General features: G+C 41.2%; 1 protein-coding gene across 2 annotated transcripts; it reads right to left on the bottom strand.

Annotated features, from left to right (window-relative positions):
- Positions 1–1,482: 1,482 nt before the first annotated feature.
- On the bottom strand, positions 1,483–9,164 carry PDE6H (phosphodiesterase 6H). Of its 2 annotated transcripts, XM_019643274.1 has the most exons (5): positions 9,057–9,157; positions 8,536–8,695; positions 5,528–5,728; positions 4,219–4,259; positions 1,483–1,979 (listed from the first exon to the last, which is right to left on the bottom strand). In XM_019643274.1, the coding sequence occupies exons 3-5, from the start codon at positions 5,659–5,661 to the stop codon at positions 1,903–1,905; spliced, it is 252 nt and encodes an 83-aa protein (XP_019498819.1). In that variant the 5' UTR covers positions 5,662–5,728; positions 8,536–8,695; positions 9,057–9,157; the 3' UTR covers positions 1,483–1,902. The 2 variants fall into 2 exon arrangements, with proteins under 2 accessions (XP_019498819.1, XP_019498818.1); XM_019643273.1 differs by lacking the exon at positions 8,536–8,695 and having other exon boundaries at positions 9,057–9,164.
- Positions 9,165–9,416: the final 252 nt, after the last annotated feature.

Below are 9,416 nucleotides of genomic sequence, written 5' to 3'. Positions count from 1 at the left end.
ACATCAAATAGGTCTGCTTCATCTTGTTCGTTACAACTTTTTAAATATTGACTGGCAATTATCATTTTCTCCTCTATGTTAAATATTATCCGTTCCTTCAACAGTTCCTCAACTAACATGGTTTCTAGATCCTGCTCCTTCCTGGTCACTGGATATGTTCCTTTGGGTGCATCCTGTTTTGTCAATGCTATTGCTTCATGTTTAGAGAAACATTTGCAAAGTAAGGCAGATGTGGACCAGAGCCTCACCCAGCTGAAGAGCCCAGACCTCCCTCACTGAAAGGCACACTGGGCTGAACAAATGGAAACTGAAGACTGGTGCTCAAACAGAGTCGCTCACTGGAAAGCAGATGTCTGGGCGGAGGCAGTAGCTCTCGCGGGAAGGGAAGCCTGCACTGCCGCCACACTCCCCACGTGGTATGGTTCCACTTTTGAATTTATACCTTATTTTTCCTTTTGTACTTCTTTTCCAGTAAGGGGGGGGGGGAGTGGAGTTCTAGTCAGGCCCAGGGCAAAATGAGAAATAGGAGTGCTTTAAATTCCCATGGTTTCGAGTTCCTCAGTCTCCTTACCCTTTTCCCAACCCAGACGTGTTCTGTGGGCATCTAGCTTTCTGGCCAGGAGGTAACTAGGTCAGTTGTGCAAATAGCGCAGACCCTGCAGCAGAAGAAATTTTTGTGTGTGCTGAGCTTCGAATTCCCATATTTGGACTCTGAGGAACTCCAAATCACAGAACTATTGCTACCATGCTGCTTAGATTATCAAATTCAGGCAAAATGGAAGTTTCAAAGGGTGAACTCTTGGTCCAAAATTACAGAGCCATTTACTGGTAGAGCCAGGATTAAAAACCAAATCTCTTTCCTCTCCATCATCCTGCCTCTCTTTTCAGTTAATTTACTCCATTGTTTTACCACAGATTACAAAACTGGAATGAAGAAATTAATCCTGCTAGTACCCTAAGCATCCAAGTCAGACAGGCAGCATCTGAATTGCACAATTGCCTTGAAAGTACTGGGGAAAGATAGCTATGTGCACATAGCATTTGACACAACTTTAGGGGTGAAGCAAACCATCATATTTTTTTGTTGTTGTTTTTGAGGGTTCCACTACCTATCCTTTGCATCTGAGTCTAAAGTGTAGTGTATACTGTAAATCTTTTCGGTCAACTGAATCAAAGCACTAACAAGAAGGCCCACAGAGTCAGAGCCCTGACTTTAGATTCCCAGGCTTCCACCAACACAGAGCTGTCCAGTTTCAAGCCACATAGGACTTCAGGGCTCGCCTAGCTCAAGAACATTTAGAGCTAGACAGTGTGTGATTTACAAAGTTACAAAGAATAATCAGGACTGGACTCAATCCTACGCTCTTTTCAATGCACTGAGCTACTGCCTGCATGACTGTGCCTTCTTTGTTTAATTTTTTTTTTTTAGAACAGGGCATCAGATATTCGCATATAGCATTTAATACAAGTTCATCATAAGAGTCCAGGTAAAGATCTCCTTTATTAAATGAGAAGGGGAGGGGAGCAACATAAATGTTATCTTCAAAGTCTCCTACTAATCAGAAAGCCTCCCTAGCAAAAAGAGATTTGAAAGACTTAACAAATAAACAAAATTTAGACAAATATTGATGACTTGTAACCAGTAGATAGGAAAAGGTGGGAAAGTTTGAAGTGCCCTAACAAAAGGCAGTTTTCAGCCACTCTTCTGAGCTAAACTATGCTGCACGACAGAGCCTGACACGAAGAAAACTCTGAATAGTGACTTAAAAGGAAATGACCGTGTGAGCCAAAGAAACCTCTTCCAAACAAGACTGAGCTTCAAGACTCCGGCAGATAGATACATAGGGTAAATGCAGCCAAAGTTACAGCGGATACTCTTTGAGTGGTCGAGCCCCTCGTGCCTCAGATGATCCCAAACTGAATGAGCTCATGCAGTTCCAGGTGGCTGAACGCCTCCCAGGGGCAAATCACCGTGATATCTGCAAGAGAAGAAAGCAGAGCTTATAAGCCAGCCTCAGCTCCGGAGAGCCTTTTCTACTCAGAAAGGCATCCTCAGGTGGAGGCACATCACTCCTCTCTCCTGTTCATTGTCCAGGTGACTGGCAAGTTATCTAGAAAGGCCCTGAAGTCCAGGAAGGATCAGAACAGTCGCTTCATTAATACTCTGCAGGGCCCTGAGGTGACCAGAACATGCCCCTCCAGGTATCTTTGTTGGTTTTATTCTGCGTCCTCTTTGGGGAGGTGACCCAAGGCTTTTGATTGGGGCTACCCTACAGGGGTACATCTCACTCATCATGCGGGGCCTCCCCAAAGCACAACCTCTAGGAGGGAACACAAATGGAATTTTCGTCAAGCCGAGGTTTAAAATGAGACATGAGTGCTTTAAATTCCCGGGGTCTGAAAACCCACCATCTCCTTACCCACTACCAATCCCTATGGGTTCCTTGGGCTTCTCTGACTCGCTTTTCAGTTCCATCACCTTTTGAAATGCCTACATCCAAACGCATATTGAGAGGTGATCTCAGGATATCCTGTAATCCAGGCCCTTGCATAAAGTAATAAGATATTATTGTCCCCAAGTTACAAGTTAAGAAGCTAGCGGATACCCAGAAAGATTAAACACCTAGCAAAAAATCACACAGTTGTAGAGATAAGATGAGAATGAGGTAAAAGACCTCAGACCATCTCTCAACACAAACCTCTTTCTTTTATTCCAAATATGTTGGCAGAGTTAAGCATATCGTCCAGAGTCCAAAGTGAATTTTCTGGTCTTAGATAGGGCTGGCCAAACTATAGAAGCAGTTGATTTAGAAAAATAGCACATCAGCTTCATAAAGTAGCTAGAAATGTTATTTGAGAACCCAGAAGTGACATTTGACTGCAAGTGGCCAATACACTGAGAACGGCCCGGTAAGGACACTGATGACTGTAAGTGCCACCATTTCTCAAATGTGTATTGGATGAGTTGATAACTTATATCCACACAAAAACCTGCCCAAACATGTTAGAGCAGCTTTATTCATAATTGCAAAAACTTGGAAGCAACCAGGATGTCCTTCAGTAGGATAAATAAACTATGATACAACCATACAGTGTCATTATTCAGGGACAAAAATAAATGAGCTATCAAGCCATGTAAAGACATAGAGGAAACTTAAATAAATAAATATTGCTAAGTGAAAGAAGCCAGTCTAGAAAAGCTATGTACGGTTTTATTCTAACTTTATGACAATCTGGGAAAGGCCAAACTATAGAGACAGTAAAAGATGAATGGTTGTCAGCAGCTTGTGGGGAGGTGGGGGGATGAACAGACGGAGCACAGGGGGTTCTGGAGACGGTGAATCTATTCTGTATGAACCTGTAATGGTGGAGGCATGACAGTGCATTCGTCAAAATTCATAGAGCTAGACAGCAACACAAAGAATGTAAACTATGAACTTCAATTAATAATCATGTATCAATATTGATTCATCAATTGTAACAAATGTACTATACACTATTGCAAGATATTAATAACAAGGGAAAGTATGTACATGGGGAAGAAGGTGGCAGAGGGGGTATATAGAAACTGTACTTTCTGCTTAATTTTCCTGTAAACCTAAAACTACTCTGAAAAATAAAGCCTATTAATTTTTAAGGGAATATGCAGTAATTTACATTCATTATCTAATGACTACAATTTCTAGGCAACTTAAAAATATTGTATTGGATCCTTTCAGCATGTAGGGTCCTGTTCTGGGGTGCCAGGGCGTGTTTAAAAAGAGGAAGCTGGTGAGGGAGTGGTTAGCCTGGTAGAGTGGAAAGGTTCTCCAGGCCCCACCCTTGTTTCCAATACCTCATTCATGGCCTCAGATTGTCACTTAATTCCTCTATGTCTCAGGCTTCTCTTCTGAAAAATAAAGAAGTTTGTCTAGACTGACTCTGAGAATCTTTCTACCATGAAAGTCTACAATTCACCATTATATTCCCTCAAGAGTTGTTCAACAAAACAAGAGGAATCATTAAACTTCAGGCCTGCCCTGATTTCTTTTAGAGTATTTGTATCTGAGTACACACATATTGACTCAGGAGGTCACATTAAAACCCCTCATTTCTAGGTCTTCAAAGGATCTGCTGCCTTAGGTTTTCCTGGTCACTTTCAACTGCCCCTTACAGCCTAGAGTAGATGAAAAGAAAAACTTCAAGTGTAAAGTCCTCACTTAAGTCTCACAGGCTCACCTGTTCCTAGCCCCTCCATGCCTGGAATGTCATCTCCAAACCTATGGGGAAAAATAAAAGAGAAATCAGCTGAGATCAGAGCAAATGGCTCCTGGAATGACTCACGTGGAGAGTTTTCTGACTCAAAGGAGAAAGAAGAAGAGGTTTAAGGTTTTGTATTTGAGAAACTCCTTTTGTTTGCATTGAATTAGGGCAAAGAAAATGCCACTGAGGCAGGTTTTAGACAGAGTGTTGTATTGCAGAAATATTTTACCCCCTGTAAAAATTTAACCTGAAAAGAATTTTCAGTGGAGCAACTTAGTCAAACTCCACTTATTTTTTAGAAATTTTACTGGAGAACAGCGTGTTTTTCCAGGACCCATCAGCTCCAAGTCAAGTCATTGTCCTTCAGTCCAGTTGTGGAGGGCACAGCTCAGCTCCAAGTCCAGTTGCCGTTGTCAATCTAGTTGCAGGGTGTGTAGCCCACCATCTCATGTGGGAATCGAACTGGCAACCTTGCTATTAAGAGCATGCACTCTAACCAACTGAATCACCCAGCTACCCCCAAGCTCCACTTTTAAAAATAGAAATTGAAATGAGAAAGCAATGTGAATGCCATTAAAATGATTAATTCATCCATTTATTTAGTTACCCAAAAGCATTTATTAAGCATCTACTATGTGCCAGGCACTGTGTTAGACACAGGGCATTAAGGAAAAAGCAAACAAATTTTCTCTGAGAGAACTCAGTTTCAGGGAACAAATGAAAATAAACATAATATAAAATATTACAAGTTATGATAGCTAAATGTACAAAATGCAAACATGGACGTAATAATAATGTTTGTCTAAGAGAGTCAGTAATGGCTTCAAGAAGAAATTAACATATAAATGTGTGTTGAAAAATAAATAAGACCTTGCCAATGAAAAAAAAGAGAAAAATAAAGAACTTAAGACATTAGATTTGAAGCCATAAAAATAAACTGTGAGTTCTGGAAATGGCCAGTGGTTCTATATTCCAGATTAAAGCATGGGGTGTATTAGTGAAAGAGAGTGGGCAAGAAAAGTCATGAAGGTCAAGTTGAAGGTTACTGTGAAAGGCTCCTCCATTTGTCATGTTATATTTGGCCATAGACCTGGGAGCTGACAGAGCAAGTATCCCAGGGCTAAAAATCATGATTCAGCAAAGATTGTGGTAAAGAGGAAAACAGAAGATGTGGTGGAAATTTTTGTAAGTCTATTTAATATTGTGAGTATTAAATATTAAAACCAAAGCAGTCTTGTGGGAGAAAATAAAAAGAAATAGAAAGTTTATTTCATTTTCGTCTTACCCTTTCACACCTTTCTTGGGAGGTTTGCTCTTGAATTGGCGAGTCTGCCTCTGCTTGAACTTGGGGGGCCCTTTGTGTAGGGTGGTGGGACCCTGGTTTGAAGCTGGAGGAACCAGAGTGGTATTGTCACTCATTCTGATGGCCCTTGGATGGCTGGTGGAGCTCCTTCAGGCTCCTTACACAGTGCGAGAAAAAAAGATCCTGCAAGATATGAGGGACATTGCTTATTAAACCTTCACTACAAATTGGGAAAGAAAAGCACCTTGATAAAGAGCTAAGTATTTTGCGTTGACACAATAGGGGGGGAAGTTATTTTTTAAAGGGATTTTAAAGAAAATATGGTGCACTCGGGATGTCAAGTACAGCATAGGGAATATAGTCAATGGTATTGTAATCGCTATGTATGATGTCAGAGGGGTAGTAGATTGGGGGGGTTATCAGTTTGTGAGGGGTGTAAATGTCTAATCATTACATTGTTTTGTACACCTGAAACTAATAATAAAAAAGAAAGAAAATATGGTGTAAGTCAATGGAGGCACTCAATATAGTAGAACATAAACTGACAATGGATAGATTTCAAAAATCTAGGTATATATGTTGTTCCAAAAAATCTGCCACTAGCTTTCCATGTGAATTTATTAGAATGGTCTACTGACCCTTTGTGATTACCAGTTCCACCATTTGTAAAGAGAAGAAAAGGGACTAAATGATACCTACAGTCTTTATAGCACTTGCATATTATTTAAGCTTTACATATTTTTCATCCAGGTGCAAAACCATCTGACTAAATGTTTATTGACCCATTTTTTATGACCTTTGTTCTTTATCGTCTTTATATTAATCCTCACATGATCCAGAGGCATCTCTTCCAGTTTTGGGGGGTGACAATGTAGTCATTTGGACAGGGGGAGCTCTGAATCAGGTCTACCAATACCTGTGAAAGTATTCAATACCTCCCAGTACACACACACACACACACACACACACACACACACACACACAGGGAAGTCAATGCAGGGTGAATAAGTAGTAAGTTTGTGATTGAACTCCATATCCAGACATGAGGTTCTACAGCCACACATTTCTCAGAAATCTTTGACATTTACTTCCATCCAAATCATGGTTTTCCCAGATTTTTACTTTAGCTACAGAAATGTACATTGTCATTCTTCAAACACAAATACAAGAACATGATTAACAAAAGTAAGTTTAAAAATAAATATGCTAAGCTAAAGGATTTTTTTTTTCCTTTCTCCTTTTCTATCACAACAGTCGATAATATTTACCCTGGGAAGGAAGATTATGAAAAGCTCCAAAGAATTTCCAAATAGCCTTATTTCTCTCACCTTGAGTCAACTCCTTCCATAATCTATGGCCTGGAAGCTTTGTTTTCATAGACTTCTTTATTTCCCCCATTATAGATTTATGCTAATATTCTTAGCTTCAATTGTCCCTGACAATCATCAACCTGTGCTAACCACCTTCCTTTCTGCCACACTGCACATCCCTCAAATCTTACATTGTGTAACTTCATCCACTTGCTCTTATTGCTTTCAAAATCATGTTAAATTATTATCCTTGCCTCCAAGATTTTTCCCTATTTTCCTTTTCCCAATTACTAGTTTCATCCTCTCCTCCGTCCTCAACTTGTTTAATAGAAACACCCTGACTAATCTGGGAGCTGGGCCAGGGATGCTGAGGCCTCGCCAGGCCCCCGAATCACCTGCTCATGGTGTAGATTTTGACCTAATTCCCTGCCCACCCCCACTGGACTATGCTCCATGAGGCTGCTTTATCAGTTTTTGTTGATTTCTGTAGCCACAGAATTTACAACGGTGCCTGGCGCTTAGTACATATTCCATGTACATTTGTCAAATGAGTGAGTACGTACACTAAGAAATTGCACTAATCCTTTGCATGTGAGATTGTGACCTCTTCCATCAAACAATACAGAAGGTATCAGCTGATCTTCGCCTTACAAAGTCCTCAGTGGCTTTAGGAAATGCGCTGCCAGCTCCTCTGCTCACTGAACCCAATTCCTGTGCTGTGGGCCCTTTCCTGCCCTGGTAAACAGGCAATGTTTGTGCCTCGCCCAAGTGTAGTTCGGACCATGTGAATCGCTGGTGGGTAGCCAAAAGCAGCATTATTCTCACAGTGCCACCAGTAAGTGACACATCCCAGCTCTGCCAAACCCACAGAGAATAACTAAAGGATGTTTCTTACATCAAGTTTTTGGGACTTACCCATTCTTTCAGAGTAGTAAGAAACACACACTTTCCTTTCTCTCATCTGGAGAGCCCACTAGGATTAGGATTGTCAAATGTACCAAGTAAAAAATACAGGACACCCAGTTAAATTTGAATTTCAGATAAACAACAAACAGATTTTTTTGGTATAAGTATATCCCAAATACTTAATGGTACCTACTTATACTAAAAAATAATAATAATTCGTGAGGGCCTAAGGTAACCCTAATTAGTCAAATTACCCTTTGGGGGGTAATACCATATAACAAAGAGTGTGCTTTAGAAACAACTAGACATAGTTTCAAATTCCTTCTCCACAAAACTGGCTATATGACCTTGGATGTAGTATTTCAAGGCATAGCTTTGTAGGGAGGTGGGATCAGTGTCTCCTCAGACCCGAGGCAGCAGAGCTCGGCTGTAGGTAGCTAGAGCAGATGATCCACCGTAAATTCTAGCTAAGGAAAAGCAGTGTCCGAAGGTTCTTGGATCAGCCTTTCTGCTGCTGCTGTTATCACCCTCAACTTCCGGTTCCCTCTTTCTCAGCAAAGATATGGGCAGATAGACAATTTTAATGTTGATGGACTAAGAGACAGAGAGTCGGGAAGAAACAGATGCAGGAGTACTATTTCCTCTACTGATGGGTTTGGGCCCATAAACGTCACCCAGGGTCCTGCTGAGGCAGAGAGAATCAAATAATTTGGAGAACCAAGGAAGACCTAAACCAAAGCCATGAAGAAATAAAAACAAAAATCCAGCAAGTACCTTGCTTCAGGTTGGAGCAAACACTTTGACCTCAGAGGGAGCAGGTTAAGCTGGCGCACTGCACTGCAGTCGTTGCCACACCAGCTCTGGCTCTCCGTGTCCTTATCCTCACACTCGCATGAGAACTTCTTGGTGCCTGAGCCAAGTTTTCAAGCACATCCTGGGAGTAAAAACCTGTTTGCTCTGTGGTTATTTAGTGTCCCAGATCACTCCTTTCCCAGAAAACTGTTTTCTATGGAGCCACAAAAAAAGGGAGGACCCGTCTTGGGTTCCTTCTAAATGAATTTAGCAGTCAAGGTCTGCAGCGACCTTGTAATAATAAAGCTTCACTTATTAAATGGTCACATGGCATCATAAGGAAGTTTGGGTGTATTCCCCTCATGTTTTCTTCCGATTTCATTCCCAGCCCCAGGCCAGGCCCACAGGTTCAGTGTGTTCTCTTCTTCCATTTCTTTGTTTTAGAGCCAACCAACTCCACCCCACCCCCCAAAGCCCTTTGATTACATTCTGCTTAAACTCACCAGAAGTTGAGAAATGTTGCCGAATGTTGCTCCTATAAGCTGTCCAGTTGCCTTCTTCACAGTAGATGAATAAAGGATCTTTGCATCTTGATTTATCTCTCTGTAATACCCTCATGTTTCCTAATCTCACCGTCATCAGCTTAGCAACCCAGGTGCAAAGAAGTGGAAAGAACATAGGGTGAGAATGGGATAGGCTTAGGAGTTCTCTGATCATTGGATACTCTTACAAAACTGACTTGGGCTCTCTCTTGTCAATAAAATGGTATTGAATTCACAAACACACACAAAGTGTTAATATCCAAGAGTAGATTCGCAGTTTGTGATGCAACATCTTTTGTCCTTCTCCGCCTTCAGTTTTTG

Source organism: Hipposideros armiger, unplaced genomic scaffold (genome assembly GCF_001890085.2).
Source record: "Hipposideros armiger isolate ML-2016 unplaced genomic scaffold, ASM189008v1 scaffold_76, whole genome shotgun sequence".
NCBI classification, from domain to species: Eukaryota; Metazoa; Chordata; class Mammalia; order Chiroptera; family Hipposideridae; genus Hipposideros; species Hipposideros armiger.
This window is presented reverse-complemented; position numbering and strand designations above follow the sequence as displayed.

What these genes read in the sequence shown, in the direction of transcription:
- PDE6H (XM_019643273.1), bottom strand. Translation starts at nt 5,661, where the DNA reads ATGAGTGACAATACCACTCTGGTTCCTCCAGCTTCAAACCAGGGTCCC. An exon ending in CCCAAGAAAGGTGTGAAAGG is followed by an intron (nt 4,260 to 5,527) that starts GTAAGACGAAAA and finishes TTTTCCCCATAG; the next exon opens with GTTTGGAGATGACATTCCAG. An exon ending in CATGGAGGGGCTAGGAACAG is followed by an intron (nt 1,980 to 4,218) that starts GTGAGCCTGTGA and finishes CTTCTCTTGCAG; the next exon opens with ATATCACGGTGATTTGCCCC.